Below are 20,377 nucleotides of genomic sequence, written 5' to 3'. Positions count from 1 at the left end.
GCAGAGCAGATGAGCATTAGCAGTCTCTGGTATGCAGATGTTTTTACATTTTAGGTTCATTACATCAATATTTACTGAGGGCCTACTGTCAGGCACTGTGCCAAGTAACACGGAGATAAAGATACCCTCTCTGCCCTCAAGGGTCTCAATCTCAAACTAGTATAGGAATGGCGGCACTAGACAATGTGCTGTTGATGCCTCAGATTCTGTTTGACTCTAATCAAAGCTGAATTACATTCTCCAATTTCAAGATCAAATCAACAATTTGATTTGCATCCAGGACCTTGAAGGGTTACAGTACTCAACATCCAAAAAAATCAAAACCAGCAAAAGACCTGATATTCTCAACTCAGTCCCCAATTGTTTGCCTAGACCCATCTTAAACTCAATTTCCCAAACTGTAACTGAGCTCCTTGGTCTTCATTTCTTATTTTCATGGATCTAACTCATCCCTGCAATTTGATGATTGGTGCTGTTTCTCTAAATCTAAGTAGGCAGACTGAAGGAATTACAAAATTATGAGGCTGGAAAATAGTAATTCTCTCTTTTCTGTACTCTTTCAACAGAGCACTGACAATGCCTTCTCCTTAGAAAGTCCCTGTGGCCCTAGGGATATAAGCAGTGCTAAGGCCAGAAGAAAGGAATCGAGGTAGTTTCTTAGGCCTGGATCTGCTCTAGGATTTAAAAGTGCAAGATAAAAGCTGCGTGCTGAGATTTCCTCAGTTCCCTACTTTGCTCACTGGAGAAGGAAAGCAGAAAGCAGATACAGGTTAGGAATCAGGACAAAAGCCCTGGCTAAGAATAAAGAGTGTATATTAACCTGAATAATCTGCTGGATGTGTCTCTCTTAAGACCCCTAAATACAGTGAAAGGTATATAAAGGGAAAGCACAGAAATGTTCAAGGCAAAGGAACACTGAAAGGAAAAGAGTAAAGTGGGAAGAACTTAGGAAAATATACTCACAATGGAGAAATAACTAGCATAAGCTCAAGACTTAAAAACCAGCTTAGAGAAACTAGTGATTGTGAAAAGGGAATAACTGTGTTGATAAAGATGCCCACTAAGTGTTTTCATGGAAGATATACAAGAAAAAAAATTGGACAAAATTCTTAGAAAGGTAGAGAACATTTATAGGTATGAATGAATATAAAAACACCTTCAGTTCTTACCTTTTCAGGCTTCAGAAATGATGGCTAAGAAGCAGCTTTATACAAATGTAAAATAACGTAGAATAAACTTAACATATCAAGTATATACTTTTTAAAAAAAACATGAAACTATTTCATGAAAGAAGAAAAAAGCATGCTCCAAAAAAAAAAAAATCTACAGGACATAAAAAAATTTTCTTAATAACAACTAAAAAAAATATACTAAGAGGCCCTGAAGAATTAAAAGCAGAAATTTTTATGATAAATAGATTTGAAAGAGATTAATACTATAAAGTAAAATGAATAGTATGTTGTGCAAACTACAAGGTGTTTTATTCATTCAACATTTTATCGAGGGCCAATTATGTATAAGAAACTTAAGGGAGGTCAGAAAAGTGACTATGACATCACCACTGCCCTTAAAGAACTGAGTCTAGCAGGGAAGCAGCCATATTATCCAAACAGGGAACAAGAACTATAAGAGAATTGTTGACACATATTTGTCTCTACTTCCCCAATTCCCAGTGATTCTTAACCATTCTAGTCTGGCTTCCACTCCCACTACTCCACTGAAACTGCTCTCGACAAGGCCAGTCAACTCCATGCCACCAAATCCAACGGACACTTTTCAATTCTCATCTGACTCTATTGTAAATTGACAACTCACTCTTTGAAATAGACTCATCTTGACTTTCATGACATCTATTGATTTGTGTGCTGCATATGAGTTTGCTCCTTTACAGTCTCCTTTGCCATCACCTCCTCCTCATCTACCAACCCCTCAGATTGCTGGAGTCCCCTTGAGCTTGGTCTCATACCCTCTTCTCCCTTTCTATTTATTCTGTAAATGATATCATCTACTTCCACGGTTTAAAATACAATCTCTATGGTTACAATTTCCAAATGCCCATCTACAGACCAGCCTTCCAGGTTTCTCAAACTTAATATTTCTGTAAGTGAACTCTTGATTGATCCTCCCACCAAGTCTATTCTTTCACCCAATCTTTGGTACCTCAGTAAACAGCACTGCCATCCAGCTGCTCAAGCCAGAAACCTGTGAATCAGCTCTCAAGGACCCCTTCTCTGTCACCCTCCATTTCCAATCAATCAAGTCCTGTCAATCCACCTACTTAATAGTGCTCAAATCAATCGACTATTCTGTATCTCCACTTCCATTAACCTAATAGTTTAAGCCATCCTCATATATCACCTGGTCTACTGCAGTAGACTACTAATTAGCCTCCAATTTTCAATCCTGCCCTCTCCAATGTATTCTACACCCATTCTACCCCATGAGTTTTTTGGGTTTTGTTTTTTGGGTTTTTTTGGGCATACCACATGACTTGCAGGATCTCAGTTACCTGACCAGGGATTGAACCCAGGCCATAGCAGTGAAAGCCTGGAATCCCAACCACTAGACCACCAGGGTACTCCCTATCCCATGATTTTTTTTAATGTAAATTAGGTCCTTCAATGGCTGCCCATTAGAAATCGAAACTCTTTACCACAGCCTAAAATTCTGCCTGATCTGGCCCTGCTTACTTTTCAACTTCTCTGGCTTTACTCTCTTCCCTCTATTCTAGCCTATCATTGGGCCTTCTTTCAGTTCCTAGAATACTATAATCCCTTTTCACCCACAGGATCTTCCAATGGGACCATTTCCTCGATCTGGAACGCTCTTCCTCCACCCCATCCCCAATAGTCTACTGATTAGCTCCTTCTCACCTTTCAGGTTTTAGTTTAAATGTCCACATTTCAGAGAGGCCTTCTTTAACCATTCATTGCAGATATAAAACCCTCTTATTTATTCCCAGTTCTTTTTCTTTAAAATATTTATGACGATTTACATTTACATATTTATTTTTGATCACCTATTCTCTTCTCACCCACTAGTCTATGACTTCCATGAGAGCAGGAACCATGTTCTGTTATCTACTATCACTCAACCTGGCACCCTGTCAAGTGTCTACAACATAAAAGGCACTAACAAATACCTGCTAAATGAATGATAAATGGATGTACGAAAAGATGCTATAAGGAACCTAAAGAAAAAAAGATTCTGATTTTCAATTGGGATTTTCTTTGGATTTAGTTTGGTTTGGGTTGTGGAGAGGGAGGCAGATATAAGCAGGATCACAAACAGGTAGTCATTCTCAGCTGGAAAACGAGAATACAAGTAAGAGCATATGCAAAGGCATAGCATTATGGAAATGCATGCCTTCAATAATTAAAACAGTATTTCACACACCTCCTTGGGGCAGAGTCCCAAATGAGTTTTCTATAAAGTCCTGGAACTCATGGTGCTTTTTACAAAACACTAACAACACTTTTTTTTTTTGCGGTACGCGGGCTTCCCACCACTGCGGCCCCTCCCGCCACGGAGCACAGGCTCCGGATGCGCAGGACCAGTGGCCACAGCTCATGGGCCCAGCCGCCCCGCGGCACGCGGGATCCTCCCGGACCAGGGCACAAACCCGCGTCCCCCGCATCGGCAGGCGGACTCTCAACCACTGCGCCACCAGGGAAGCCCTAAGAACACTTTTAAGAATTTACTGAAATTACTGTAAGGAGAAATTCTAACCACAAGGATATTAATCACAGTTACATTTGTATTATCAAGAAAATGAAAATATCCTAAATTATACCCATTCATAAGGAAATATTTTAGTAAATCATGGTACATGCAATGGAATATTATGTAAACATTTAAAACAATGATATAGACCTATCTTTATTGACATAAAAAGATATCCAGGGCTTCCCTCGTGGTGCAGTGGTTGAGAGTCCGCCTGCCGATGCAGGGGACGCGGGTTCGTGCCCCGGTCCGGGAAGATCCCCCATACCTCGGAGTGGCTAGGCCTGTGAGCCATGGCCGCTGAGCCTGCGCATCCGGAGCCTGTGCTTTGCAACGGGAGAGGCCACAACAATGAGAGGCCCGCGTACCTCAAAAAAAAGATATCCAAAGTTACGTTAAGCGAAAAATCAATAAAAGCACATGTAATATCCCACTCATGTTACATTTATAAACATATAAATACAGACTACACATACATATGTATTTGTTTATATTCATAGAAGCTGTCACATAAAACAGCTAAACTTTCCTACAGGAAAAATAATAATAAATATTTACTTATTGCTACTATTGGCAAGATACCATTCTAAGTGTTTTCAATGTATTTTGCCATTTATTCCCTACAATAGCCTTATTAGGTACATACTAATATTACCTCCGTTTTATAGATGGGAAAACATGATGGACAGATTAAATAACTTTCTCAAGATCACACATCTAAGTTACTAGGTCAATAAAACAGCTTCTAAATCACTGAGACACAGTAATACCAAAAGTCATAAAGTGATTTTTTTAAAAATTAGACTCTAACAACTGCTATCTCTAAGAGACCTGCTTTAAATCAACATAGTGAGACCAAAAATAAAAGACTGTAAGGTTAGATACATCTGAGAAATAAGAAAATTAAGAGCCCATATCAAGGCATTAGACAAAGTTTTTTTAACCAAAACAAGAGATAAACAAGGTCACAAATATTACAGGAAGAAATGCCTACTACATTTTTTTTAATGTTTAAATTCTTTGCTTTTGACCTGGCGATTCCAATCCTAGAAAGGTATTATGGTTTTTTTTCTATTACAAAACTAGTATATATTCATTGTAGAAAACATTAAAAAAGATAAACCTTTTCCAAAATTCTACCGTGTTACCTAAAGTAATTATTTTAACATTACTATATATATATATATATATATATATATATATATATATCTCTTCAGTTTTTTTCAATTAATATACAGTATTTCTACTTTACTGACCTAGTTTGGAACTTACTTTACTTAGTTTTTTGCAATCTGTTTTCCCCATTAAAAATATTTTATAAATGTTTCTCCATGTTATTAAGTATTCATTTATAACATGGTTTTTATTAGTTGTTATTATAAACTGAATGTTTGTGATCCCTCAAAATTCTTATATTGGAGTACTAACCCTCAGTGTGATAGTATTTGGAGGTGGGGCCTTTCAGGGTAAGTAGGTTTGGATGAGGTCATGAGGGTGGGGTCCTCATGATGGGATTAGTGTCCTTATAAGAAGAAACCAGAGGACTTCCCTGGTGGCACAGTGGTTGAGAGTCCACCTGCCGATGCAGGGGACATGGGTTCATGCCCCAGTCCGAGAAGATCCCACATGCCGCGGAGCGGCTGGGCCCGTAAGCCATGGCCGCTGAGCCTGCGCGTCTGGAGCCTGTGCTCCGCAACGGGAGAGGCCACAACAGTGAGAGGCCCGCGTACCGCAAAAAAAAAAAAAAAAAAAAAAAGGAAGAGATGCTGTGACAAGCCAAGGAATGCCACAGATTGCCAGCAAGCCAGCAGAAGTTAGGGGAGACTCATGTAACAGGTTCTCGAAAGGAACCAACCCTGCAGACACCTTGATCTTGAACTTCAAGACTCCAAACCTGTGAGACAATAAACTTCAGTTGTTTAAGCCACCTTGTTTGTAGTACTTTGTTACAGCAGCCCTAGCAAACTAATACAATTGTAAATAATCTTTGATGACTATCCTTACAGATAATCAGGAATGTGTAAAAACTGTATTTTCCTAGGATCAAGTCCTAGAAGTGGAACTGCAATTAAATAAGCAGCACAGTTTTATGGCTCTTATTATAGCTAATCCTTGAACAACACCAGAGTTAGTGGCCCTGACCCTCTGCACAGTTTAGGTCACTCCCTGTGCGCAGTCGTTCCGTCTGCGAGGTCTCTCCAGGTGGTTTGGTATCCATGTATTCAAACTGTGGGGACTTCCCTGGTGGTCCAGTGGTTAAGACTCTGCACTTCCACTGCAGGGGGCACGGGTTCAATCCCTGATAGGGAAACTAAGATCATGCATGCTGCACAGCTTGGCCAAAGAAATTAAAATCTGTGAATCATGTAGTACTATAGTATTTAGTACTACTGAAAAAAACCCCACGTATAATGAATCCCAGCAGTTCAAACCCGTGTTGTTCAAGGGTCAACTGTACATAACATCCCATGTGACTAGTCTTTTCTCAACAGGCTCTCATATACCCTTTAACTTCTCTCTAGGATCCCCAGAGGTGGTTAGGACAAGAATTACTAGTCCCCTTTTAAATACAGGAGAACAGGCTCAGAAAATTCAGTGCTAGTAATCAAACCTAGCCGTCTTTTCAAGACTAGAGCGGCACTGTCTGGTATGATAGCCTGCAGCCATATGTGACTATTTAAATTTAAATTAATCAAAATTAAGTAAAATTAAAGATTCAGTCCTAGGTTGTACCAGCCATGTTCAAAAGCTCAATAGCTACATGTGACTAGTGGCTGCCAATACCAAAGAGCACCGATATGGAACATTTTCATCATCACAGCAAGTTCTATCAAATAGCACTAGATTAGAGCGTACTGAGAATCTAGAATGCAGGCTTACAATGCTTAGCACAACAGATCTTTGAATAAGTACTAAAACTGGTTAACCAGGATCTTCAAGAAATTGCTCATGATGATTCAGCAGAGGACATCTGTAACACAATAAGGGCAGGAGCCAAGCTAAGACACATTGAAGCACAACTACGACAAAATCCATCTGAGAAACCACAGGAGCCTCTCAAGGGTAATCACAAATGCTGTGACTCATCCTAGAAGAGCAGTGGGCAAATAACATGCCTAGTAAGGTGGCAGATTCACACGCACAAAGAAAAATGTCTAGGTTGAAGCTCTGGTTCCATATTATAAAAACCGACGCTCAATAATTCTACTTTCTGGTTTTTTAACCTATGTCTACACTGAACTGAATTTTCATCTTACTGGAAATCCTGGAAGATCACCTAAGTAGGTTAAGCCCTAGTTCTCAGAAAGTTCATTGTTCTCTAGACCTCAAAACAATGTGTTATTTTTAATAGATACCATTGAGTATTTAATCTGTGCCATGAATTGTACACTAAACTTTGTAAAGAAATGTGTGTTATTATTTAAATATTTTAAACATACAGAAAAAAATTATGACTGCCCCTGTACCTAACAGCTAGACTGACCAGATCTCAACATTTTGCTATATTTGTTTCAGATCTTTTTTTCCCCCAAGATTTAATAATACATTACAGATACAATTAAAATACCTACTTAATCCCATTCCTTCCCTCCCTCCCTCTCTTGAAGTATCCATTATCCCAACAGTGATATGTGTCATTCCAGGCCAAAATTTTTTTACTACATATATTTGTGTCCATAAACAATATATAGTACTGTTTGGATGTTTCTAAATGTTAAATATATGGCATCAAACTGTATCTGTCTGCAACTTGCTTTTCTACCCTTTTTGGTTTGAGATTTATCATTATTGATAAATGAAGCTTAGTTTATTCATTTAACTTAGTTCAGTTTAGCATTCTATTTGATGAACATACCACAATTTATTTATCCAAACATCTACCGCGGGACTTTTAGGTTCTTTCCAAATTCTTGCCATTCAGATAATGCTCCAATGAACATCCTCCTGCATGTCTCCTTTGACATAAGCACATGGATTGGAACTCATTAGGATGTAAAGTATACATATCTCAACTTTACTAGGTATTGCCAAATTGCGCTCCAAGTGGTCATATAATCATTCACTTCCACCTACTGTGTATAAAAATTCCCCAAACAATACTTTCCCAAAAAACCTTTATGTGTTAAATAATTTTCCAAATAAGAAATAATTTTCCATGTGCAATAACATTTTGAAGTAACAAACCAGCTTTCAGTTTTATAGCTCTTGGAATAAAGACCAAATCTGTATAAATACAACAAAATCCAACAAGGCCAAAATATCCCTTATGACTTCTCCAAGGCTGTCTTTCTTTCAATGCCTATCTATGAAACAGGAGCTGTGGTAGGCACTTAATCCTAACAACATTACAGAAAAATGGTTTTCAAACTTTTTTTTAACCCAGCCTATAGTAAGAAACATATCTTACATTGCAACAAAGTTCCCATCTGCTTACATCCATGTGTATTAATATATATGTATACTATGAAACCAAAGTCTCACAGAATTACTTTCCCTTATAGCTGCAACTCTATATCTTTTTCCCCTGATGCTGGTCACTCACTAAGCTGATTTCAAGACTAATGAATTGTACCTACAGTTTGGAAAAAACACTGCAGTACAGTGTACAACTTCCACTTTACATATTAACTAAAACAGAGGTTAAATAACTTACCCAAGGTCTCGGACTTAAATAAACAGTGAAATCTGGAATTCAAACCCAGTTTCAAAAGCCACACTTCTTGCAGTCCATAGCATTCTCCCTGCAATACACTATTAGTACTAAATCCACACCAACTGAAAGAGCTAATGCTTCAATTTATGCTCACATGAACCAAAGCAAAGAAAAATAAATTCTGTAAAAATATGGTAATATGATTAAACAAAAGTTGCAAACCAGTAATATACATATGATTTCATTCATGCATTATATTGCTGAAAGAGTCAAATATCAGTGCTAATCTTCCACATTACTATGCTATTTATCATAACTTAAGTATGGATGAAGTATAAATATGCTACCCTGTCCTTGGAAAAAAATAACTTAATTTCTCAGAGAATCAAAAATTTACTGCCTGTGAGCTCCTTCTCAAACCAAAAGACAAACAACTTACTTACGTCAAACTTTAACTAACAAAGCCAATGACTAATTCTAAAGTAAATACAGTCCAGGTTATAACCGAGCATGTGCAAGTGTGCAAATGTATCTTTTTCAATGTTTTCTAAATAAATAAACCTCAGTTGGAATTGAGTTTACATCAATACACAACCAAATTTCTATGGTTACTATTTATTAGAAATAATTCCAGCTTGGTTACACATGGATAGCACAAGGTCAGTCTAGCCATCTATCCACCTAATTCCTCCATTAGGCAGCTCATTCAGGCTACAGTAGAATGTAAAGAAAAATTCGAACATTATTTGATTCATTTGGCTTAATGTTTTAACTTCAATACCTAAAATTATTATAGTAAAATCTCTTACTTTGCACATATATCATAACTACTTCTTGGTCTTTATTAAAATCCATTAAATATCCACAAGGGAGCCCACAGGTTATTAATTGCTCATAAATAGCTGATACATACACACACTAAATCAAATCAAATGTTTATTGAGCATTACTTATTATGTGAAAGATTCTGTGGCCCTGTTTAAAATATCTCAAAGTAGCTACAAGCTAGAATTACTCATTAATATGTGTGTGGGCGCACACCCACACGTGCTTGTGGTATAGTTTTTAACAACTCCCTCCTCCAGTTGCAACAAAAAGTATAGACCTAGATCTCAAGAAAGGTAGAGAACAAATTTTCTGGATGTTATGGAAATAGCATTTACAGATCATAGCAAGAAACACCAGTTAACACCCTGACAGGAGAACAGAGGTTGTAAGTGACTTGACTGGAGTTCTGCTAGAAATGTCTGGATCATTCCAACCAAAGCAACAGCTACTGACACCACAAAGACATGTTTTGCAACTAATCCTCAAATATCAAATACTGGTATCATTTCATTTCAATGAGTTATTATGATTTCATTACAGTGATCTCTTTTGGTTTTTTTAATAAATTTATTTTTTTAATTTATTTTAGCCTGCATTGGGTCTTCGTTGCGGTGCACGGGCTTCTCACTGTGGTGGCTTCTCTTGCTGCAGAGCATGGGCTCTAGACGCGTGGGCTTCAGTAGTTGTGGCGCGTGGGCTCTAGAGCGCAGGCTCAGTAGTTGTGGTGCACGGGCCTAGTTGCTCCACGGCATGTGGGATCTTCCTGGACCAGGGCTCAAACCCGTGTCCCCTGCATTGGCAGGCGGATTCTTTTTTTTTTTTTTTTCTGTTGCGGTACGCGGGCCTCTCACTGTTGTGGCCTCTCCCGTTGCGGAGCACAGGCTCCGGACGCGCAGGTCCAGCAGCCATGGCTCACGGGCCCAGACACTCCACGGCATGTGGGATCTTCCCGGACCAGGGCACGAACCCGCGTCCCCTGCATTGGCAGGCAGATTCTTAACCACTGCGCCACCAGGGAAGCCCCGCCAAAGACTCTTAAACCGCTTTAATATGATGCCTACTTTCACACTACTCTAATGAAACTTGCTCTAGTTTTCAAATCCAATGACATTGTTTTTCTTTATTCTCAACCAGTATCATTCATCTCTATCATTTGATCGTTCCTTCTTGAAACTCCCTTTAGTCTAGGCTTCAGACACTGACACAGCACCTCCATTTTCCTACAGTTCTGATCACACCTATCAATTCTTCTGCCCATTCCCACAGGTACAGCATTAGCTCATTCTTCTCCTCTATTATCCTCTATGTACAATTTTATTCACGCTAATGGCTTTATTACCAAATAACTACAACTCCCAAAATTTATCTCTAATGCAGGCTTCTCTACTAAGCTACAGATCTACATTTTCAGGTACCATTTTCAAGGGTGATCTGCAACAAGACAAATACTTCCCAACTCAACATATTTTTTAAGTAACTTATCTTACAGACACCATGAACTCAGCTGAACCTAACAATTTTCCTTCCTCTCTATATATTTTCTTCCTCAATTGAGAAGTCTAGGATGACTTTCTGACTTAGATAAATAGATGTCACAGAGCAGGATGAAGATCATTAACACTATTTTCATATTAAAATAAGTGCTGGGCTTCCCTGGTGGCGCAGTGGTTGAGAGTCCGCCTGCCAATGCAGGGGACACGGGTTCGTGCCCCGGTCTGGGAAGATCCCACATGCCGCGGAGCGGCTGGGCCCGTGAGCCATGGCCGCTGAGCCTGCGCGTCCGGAGCCTGTGCTCCGCAACGGGAGAGGCCACAACAGTGAGAGGCCCGCATACGGCAAAAAAATAAATAAATAAAATAAAAGTGCTCACTCAATGCCTGGGATAGTGCTAATCATCTTCCCAATTATCTCAGCAATACTTTGCTATAGCTATTTTCACCATCTCTAGTACTACTACCTTAGTACAAGCCTTTATCCATCTCTCACCTGGACACTCCAAGTGGACCCCCTGCTTCCACTGTTGCTAGCCATGGCTTCCCACTCCAGTCCATTCACCACAAACTGGACATTTGCAAAATATAAATCAAAGCATCTTTGATTTATAGTCTCTGCCTACCACTCTTCCAATAACCCCTTCCTTTTCTCCTTCACCTCAAAATATTTGCTTCCAACTCACTTTGCATGAAAAACTTACCTCAGGTCTCTGATGGATGGTTCCTTCTCATCAATCAGGTCTCAGCTCAAATGTTACCTCCTCAATGAGGCCTTCCTTGAAAATCCTCCTTCAAATAGCTCTCCCACTCAGATCACTCTCAATCCCTTTATCCGACTTTCTTACCTTCACTGTATTTATCATTGCCTGAAATCATATTATTTTTTATTTGTGTATCTCCTTTTTTTTTTTTTTTTTTTTAAACATCTTTATTGGGGTATAATTGCTTTACAATGGTGCGTTAGTTTCTGCTATGTGTATCTCCTTTTAATAGGAGCTTCATAAATACTTTGAATAGATGTATAAATTTTAAAGATGTAGAAATTAAGGTTCAATGACATTAAGTAACATATGTAAGTTGTGGAGCTGATATATTCACCAACTGAGGTCTGCCTAAAACCAAAACTTTTAACATCTACCCTATATCACACTAGTAAAGCATAGTAAGAGTAAAAGTTAGAAAGACAGACTGGGGAATATAATCAGATAGTCAGATAATGAAGTTTGAAATTATAAAAGCAGAGCACCATTCCAAGGAGTGACATGCTCTATGATGTGATCATGGGTTTAGATGGCTGAAATGAAGTGGACAGAGGTTTATATCTGTATCATTCACCGCCCTCTCCTTGGCAACCAGACTTCTTGTATCCATTTGCAGATGAAGGCTCTACAAATCTGGCTCATAACTAATAACAGTAGACAGAAACACAAGTGAGCTAGCCCTTTGAATCATCTTTATCCTACTTTGAATCACATGTAAAAGCAATTACCTTCCCACTGCCCAGCCCCTCCTTAGTTGCTAGGCAGATCTTCCTCATTCATGGCCCTCTGGCCTCTTCTCAATATCACTCATAGTAAAACACTATGGAAATTAATAAAGCAAACAGTTGTAAGAGAAAATTAATAGCCTAACACAATCCACAGGCCTATTTGTTCTCCAGTCTCAAATAAGTACTAAGAACTAAATGGACAGAAATAGAAGAATAGAATTTTTAAAAAGATTTTTCTTTTTGGAAAGCTGTACTTCCTAGTGATTAAGAATTGATTTTTCCCTATGTTATATATTTAGCAGAATACAGTTTGTATACATACACTGTAACACAAACTTTCTCCTGTCATATTTTTACCACATATTTTATCACTATGGGGTTCACTAGCACAAAAAAAAAGAAGTCCTGATAACTCATTTTCCTTTGATGTCATGGGCTGCTCTCAAATGTTCAGTGGATAGTTGCTTTTGGAGATTACACCTGAGAATTACCAGTTCATTTTTACTGAAGAGACAAATAGAAGAATGCAACAATTTCCTTTATGAAGCTGAACACAAAATTCTACCACATGCCTACATTTTTTTTTTTTTTTTTTTTGCCCCGGACGCGCAGGCTCAGCGGCCATGGCTCACGGGCCCAGCCGCTCCGCGGCATGTGGGATCCTCCCGGACTGGGGCACGAACCCGAGTCCTCTGCATTGCAGGCGGACTCTCAACCACTGAGCCACCAGGGAAGCCCCACATGCCTACATTTTTATTTCATTTCTCAGTAATCACAGAAAGGATCACAACAAAGCATGAAATGCAAAGCTGGTTATCTAAGCTTCCTCATCAGAAGCAGCTACACCTAAGTATTCTATACAGAAGGAAGTAAGTTATTTTTCAATAGCCCTAGGAAAATGGAGCTCACTGCTCTTCTGTGACAGTTCAAATCTCATCAAAAAATTTGGTCCTTTAGTATCCTCCAATATTTACCTATTAGTTGCTGTTGTTTTCAGTATTATGAAGTCATGGATTTAAGCATAGTTGATATGCTTCAATTCTTGTGGTTGTTATCCTTATTGATATTGCAACTTGCCCATCTTTGGCCATTAGGAGCCTCTCACTGATAATATCTTGATATGTATCTTTTCAGCCTTTTCCCCCATATAGTTACATACCATTTGACCATTCTCCTCACCCCTTTTTTCTTTTCTCATTGAGCTCCATTTTCACATGCATTTTCTCATGTCAGTAATTTTTTTTAATTTTTTAGGTTGCAATTTCAGACTTACAGAAAAGTTGCAAAAATAAAAATGTTAACTGATCTCTTTAGAAAATGATATTCTTTTTTAAAAGTATGTAATGCCACTAAGTTCAGGGGCTATGCTGTTATCTTGTTCAGCATCATAAACATGAACTCAATATTTCTTTCAAAAAATGAGGGCCGGGCTTCCCTGGTGGCGCAGTGGTTGAGAGTCCGCCTGCCAATTCAGGGGACACGGGTTCGTGCCCCGGTCCAGGAAGATCCTACATGCTGCGGAGCGGCTGGGCCCGTGACCTATGGCCGCTGAGCCTGTGCATCCGGAGCCTGTGCTCCGCAATGGGAGAGGCCAAAACAGTGAGAGGCCCGTGTACAAAAAAAATGAGGGCCACAAATGATGTGAGGCATCATTTTGAGCATAACGGATCTCGTCAGGTCATTAAAAAAAAAAAAAAAAAAGACATTACCAAGCCTACAGGATTAACATGTAAAAAGTATGTATTAATGCCTGTGAAGTAGTTTGAGAACCTGGCCAAATTCCCTTTTTTTAAAAAATGAATATTAGGAATACAGTTACTAGGAGGTAGGTTTTGGAAAACTGTTTTATATTATCAGCTACAGTTGAACATAACCAATGACCAAGAAATTTTAATCCCAGATATATATATATCAGATAGACATACAAAGGTAGGACTAAAAGATACAAAGTACATTTGGAGTGGTATTATAAAATCATAGTCCAAGATGGAAAGCAAAAATGTCCAGCAAAGGTAAATAAACTGTGGCATATTCATACAATGAGATACTACACAGTAATAAAAATAAACTACTGCTAAATGCATCAAGAGGAGGCATCTGACAAGCATAATGTTAAGCAGAAGCAGCCCAAAAGAAATATCTTATAATTCCATTTATGAAAAGTTCAATATGTCAATAATACCTCAATTTTAAAAAGCTCAAAAACAGGCAAAATATACTCTATCTTGCTATGAACCTAAAACTGCTCTTAAAAAATAAAGTTAATTAATTTTTTAAAAACAGCTAAACTACAGTGTTAGAGTAGGATAATGTTACCTTTGGGAAGATGGAAGGGAGTAATGACTGAGAGGAAGGGTATGGTGGGCTTCTGGGGTGTTAGTAGTATTCTATTTCTTGACCTAGGTGGTGGTCACATGAGTGTGTTCACTTTGTGATAATCCAGTGAGCCATACAAGTTAAGATTTGTGTATTTTCTTTTTTTTTTTTTTTTTGCGGTACACGGGCCTCTCACTGTTGTGGCGTCTCCCGTTGCAGAGCACAGGCTCGGGACGCGCAGGCTCAACGGCCATGGCTCACGGGCCCAGCCGCTCTGCGGCACGTGGGATCCTCCCAGACCGGGGCACGAACCCGTGTCCCCTGCATTGGCAGGCGGACTCTCAACCACTGCGCCACCAGGGAAGCCCGAGAGATTTGTGTATTTTCAAATATAAACTCAAAATGGATTAAAGACCTATATGTAAGGTCAGACACTATAAAACTCTTAGAGGAAAACATAGGCAGAACACTCTATGACATAAATCACAGCAAGATCCTTTTTGACCCACCTCCTAGAGAAATGGAAATAAAAACAAAAATAAACAAATGAGACCTAATGAAACTTAAAAGCTTTGGCACAGCAAATGAAACCATAAACAAGACGAAAAGACAACCCTCAGAACGGGAGAAAATATTTGCAAATGAAGCAACTGACAGGGGATTAATCTCCAAAATTTATAAGCAGCTCATGCAGCTCAATATCAAAAATACAAACAACCCAATCCAAAAATGGGCAGAAGACCTAAATAGACATTTCTCCAAAGAAGATATACAGATTGCCAAAAAACAAATGAAAGGATTCTCAACATCACTAATTATTACAGAAATGCAAATCAAAACTACAATGAGGTATCACCTCACACCAGTCAGAATGGCCATCATCAAAAAATCTACAAACAATAAATGCTGGAGAGGCTATGGAGAAAAGGGAACCCTCTTGCACTGTTGGTGGAAATGTAAATTGATACAGCCACTATGGAAAACAGTATGGAGGTTCCTTAAAAAACTAAAAATAGAACTACCATACAACCCAGCAATCCCACTACTGGACATATACCCTGAGAAAACCATAATTCAAAAAGAGTCATGTACCACAATGTTCATTGCAGCTCTATATACAATAGCCAGGACATGGAAGCAACCTAAATCGTCCATCGACAGATGAATGGATAAAGAAGATGTGGTATATATATAAAATGGAATATTACTCAGCCATAGAAAGAAACAAAATTGAGTTCTCTGTGGTGAGGTGGATGGATCTAGAGTCTGTCACACAGAGTGAAGTAAGTCAGAAAGAGAAAAACAAATACTGTATGCTAACACATATATATGGAATCTAAAAAAAAAAAAAAAGGTTCTGAAGAACCTAGGTGCAGGACAGGAATGCAGACATAGAGAATGGACTTGAGGACACTGGGAGGGGGAAGGGTAAGCTGGGACAAAGTGAGAGAGTGGCATGGACACATATACACTATCAAATGTAAAATAGATAGCTAGTGGGAAGCAGTCATGTAGCACAGGAAAATCAGCTCGGTGCTTCGTGACCACCTAGAGGGGTGGCACTGGGAGGGTGGGATGGAGACCAAGAGGGAGGAGATATGAGGATATATGTATATGTATAGCTGATTCACTTTGTTTTAAAGCAGAAACTAACATGCCATTGTAAAGCAATTATAGTCCAATAAAGATATCAAAAATGTAATAAAATAATTAAAATTTTAAAATGAATGACTAATCAGAAAAAGATTTGTGTATTTTAATATACATGTTATAAGTCAATAAAAAAATTTTAATATACAACTATCAAATCTTCTCTGAACTTTATTAAAGACAGTCCACTATAAGGTATGTATAAAACACCTCCCAAACTTAAAGAATCTTGCTTTAAAAGTTAGAAAAAATAGTGTGGTATTTCCCTGCTCTAGCAGGAACTTAACTTACTCTGCTTATCCCAAATCAGACCTAATAATCCTAATGGATTCTGAGTCTATCTAAGAAAGGAGATATTTTAAGACCTATGTAGATTGCTTGGGCTCTTATCTACTACATAACAAGCACAGAGAAGGTACTCAACAAATATTTACTAAAGATACACAGCCCAAACTTTAAACAAACTCACATAGCAAAATCTGAAATATCTAGCACTGGTAAAATAGGATAAACACTCAGTCTGTTGGCCTAGAGTGCAACTTCCAGAAACCCCACCTCTAGAAACTAAAAAAATTACAGAATGTACCGCTTATAAGGAAGAACACAATTTATGACACTATCTTTGGCAGAGGAAATTGGTCCTTTCCCCCTTCTGCCTAGCTCAGACAAGGCACAATCAACTTCCTGATGCCATAGCTAAGCAAAAGACACCCAGAAGCTACTCTGCCTGTAAGGGCAGGGACTACTTGAACCATGTTGTGATGAAAACGTAGCAGCAAGGATTTAGCTGAGGCAGATGACAATGTTGGAGAAATAAGATGAGAAGAAAGCACTTGAGCAACCTGTTCTTATACCTAAAAACTCTAAAATCATTACTATTCCTACTTTCCAGAGTGGCAGTGAATCAAAATATATCTTTGGAGTCTCCCCAGGCTAGAATTAACCCACAATCAATAGGTGTCCTGAGTGTCCATCAGAGTTCACCTCCTAAGAGTTTCCCAGTAGTATCTGTTCAGTTAGTTAGATGGCTGATATGTAGTGATAAATTATGATAAGCTTTTCTAAGGGCAAGTCACAACATACATTGACTTGGTATAGTTCTCATCACTAGTGACATTGTTTTGTTCTGTTTTAAAAACACAAGTAATAAATGTTCAATATAGAAAAAATAATTTTTAAATAATACAAAGAAGATAAACAAGAAAAGTACAGGAAAATCACAGGTCAAACTTAAAAGAGCTGAGGTCTTTGGTATTTCTGGTAAGCATAAAATATTACCTACTGGTGAAGGACCTGCTTCTAATAGAGGATTACTGATATGAGAGATGTTGAGGCACTTGGTTTGCTAATGGGTCCAGGTGAGTATAATTATTACGCCAAGAAAACAGCAATGAGCAAATCACACAGAAAGACCAGGTGGAAAGCTGATTGGCGATCTCCAAACATAATAAAACCATCTACAGGGATGTTCATTGTAGCATTGTTTATAGTAGCAAAATTATAAATTATATTGTTTATAAAGGCAAAATTTATAATAGTAAAAAAAAATTCTGATCATCAATATGAAACTGGTTAAATTATATATGCTCATATAAGGGAATAGTACTCCATAGCCAGTAAAATGAACGATTTAAACTCACATAAGCTGATAGGAGGGACCCCCCTCGTGGTCCAGGGGTAAAGAATCCGCCTTACAGTGCAAGGGACACGGGTTCCATCCCTGGTCGGGGAACTGAGATCCCATATGCCACGGGGCAACTAAGCCCTCGCGCCACAACTACTGAGCTCACGTGCCTCAACTGGAGAGCCTGAGTGCTGCAAACTACAGAGCCCACGGGCCCTGGAGCCTGCACGCCACAACTAGAGAGAAGCCCACGCGCCCCAAGGAAGAGCCCGTGCGCTGCAACTAAGACCCAATGCAGCCAAAAATAAATAAATTAAATAAATAAATAATAAATCTTTTTTTAAAAAGCTTATAGGAAAATATATCATTAAGCTTTTTAAAAAGTTGAATAATATTGTATACCTCCAACTGTAGAATCTATATAGTCATACCTAATGAAAATTTCTATGATGGCCAAGAAAGAGTAAACAGTAGTTACCTCTGGGGAGTAAGAATAGGGAATGGAGACAGGAGAACTTTTTCCTTTAACTTCACATCCTAAATTGTTTGAATTTCTTATCATGCATATATATTATCTCTATAATAAAAACAAAACAATGAAAGCAATGAACAAAAAACTTAACAATGGTGTTGAGTGGGTGGTAGGACCATGATGATTTTTATTCTCCTTTTTACACTTTTCTGCATTTTCTCAATTTTCTATGATTAACAATATATTAGCATATATCGCTTTTTATACCTCCAAGACTATTTTTTTGTTTTTGATTTTTTAACAAGTCAAGTGTAGTCACTTCTGGTTCAAATTAGGGAGAGAAATCCAGCGCTCAGTTATAAACACTGTGGCAGTTACAAAGAAATATGGAAAGACTCAATTCTCAAAATGCTTATTTGTTTGGAGAAAACAGTCATGAACACCAAGACAACAAAAGTTAAAGAAAATCATTGATTTAATTTACTGGAGTTGCTTATGTGGTACTGGCTCCTATGGAAGCAAAAAGATATCAGTATTGTGAAGAAAGCTGTGCCGAATGTTTGAAGAAAGACTAAGTGAATTCTATAAAAGGGTGTTTTTTAAAATTCAAGTCTAACGTCCCACTCAACGTCAAAATTCCTTTTACCACTCATTCAGTCTCTGCTTAAAGTATCCTATGTCAAAAAATCCTCAAAAGTAGTCCATGCCATTAGTTAAGAACAACTCTGTTAAAGTTCTTCCTTATGTTAAGCTAAAATCTAATTTCCTATCATTTTCAATCACTGGTCAACTTGTCCTAGTTCTGTCCCCTGGAGCGACAGTTTAGACAATTTTCATTTACTATTATGATCCTCCCCCCTCTTAAATCTTCTCAAGAACTAAACCTCTCAATTCATCAAATGGTTTCTACACCATTATTCTAATTATTCTTCTCTGAAGAAATTCCAGTTTCTCAGTGTGCCTCTTAGAATCAAATACCCTGACTGAACACAAAATTCCAGAACTGATCTGACTAGTGCTTTTATCTCCTTTGTTTGGGTCACCATGAGCACAGCACAAGACTAGTTGCTAGGCGGTATACAATTCATTGTCAATTTAGTGGCACTGTTCAGACCATAAGTAATTTATGTTTTAAAGCATTTAAGAGTTTAAAGAGTGTAAAGAAGAAAGATCACTGTGGACTGAGGAACTGAGGACATTTTCAACAATAAAAGTTGAGACTGTAAGCTGGGAAATGAAGAATACATTTTTGATAAGCGGAAAACACAAAAAGACTATTTCAGAGAGTATAAATGTGGAACACTGCCAAGGCAGGAATGAACAAAGTTAGTGCTAATAAGGATAGGCAAGAACATAGGACCAAAAGGAGGGCTGGAGTGAGACTACTGAGAGCCCTTAACCTGCAGGGAATAGGCAGGTTAGACCAAGAAATTGACTTCTTGATTGAGATATCTGGAGATGATTAAATCAATACCAGTTTGCCAAATTCTACATCAGGTTAAATACTGTTTGAAATTTTTTTCTAAATTGAGGTATAATTTACAATGTTGTGTTAGTTACAAGCATACAGCAAAGTGATTCAGTTATAATATATATGTATTCTTTTTCAGATCTCTTTTCCATTATAGGTTATTATGAGATATTGAGTATACTTTCCCATGCTATATAATAGGTCCTTGTTGTTTATTTATTTTATATATACTAGTATGTATATGTTAATGCCAAACTCCTAATTTATCTCTCTCCCCCAATCCCCTTTGGTAACCACAAATTGTTTTCTATGTCTGTGAGTCTATCTGTTTTGTAAGTTCATTTGTATCATTTTTTTAGATTCCACAAATAAGTGATATCATATAGTATTTGTCTTTCTCTGTCTGATTTACTTCACTTAATATGATAACCTCTAGGTCCATCTATGCTGCAAATGACATTATTTCATTCTTTTTTATGGCTGAGTAATATTCCATACTCTGTGTGTGTGTGTGTGTGTGTGTGTGTGTGTGTGTGTGTGTGTGTGTACATATATATCTCACATCTTCTTTATCCATTCATCTGTCGATGGACATTTAGGTTGCTTCCATGTCTTGATGATTGTAAATAGTGCTGCTATAAACACTGGGGTGCATGT

At 38.1% G+C, this 20,377-nt stretch overlaps 1 protein-coding gene across 1 annotated transcript in view; it reads right to left on the bottom strand.

The window, feature by feature from the left end:
* The window catches only part of LOC136125081 (uncharacterized), a 110,339-nt gene extending 104,398 nt beyond the window's left edge, over positions 1–5,941 (bottom strand). Inside the window, exon 1 of the mRNA XM_065879909.1 lies at positions 5,866–5,941. Within this exon, the coding sequence (XP_065735981.1) occupies positions 5,866–5,941 (76 nt within the window). The remainder of the gene's footprint in view (positions 1–5,865) is intronic.
* Between the last annotated feature and the right edge of the window lie 14,436 nt (positions 5,942–20,377).

Source organism: Phocoena phocoena, chromosome 6, assembly GCF_963924675.1.
Source record: "Phocoena phocoena chromosome 6, mPhoPho1.1, whole genome shotgun sequence".
In the NCBI taxonomy this organism is placed as follows: Eukaryota; Metazoa; Chordata; class Mammalia; order Artiodactyla; family Phocoenidae; genus Phocoena; species Phocoena phocoena.
This window is presented reverse-complemented; position numbering and strand designations above follow the sequence as displayed.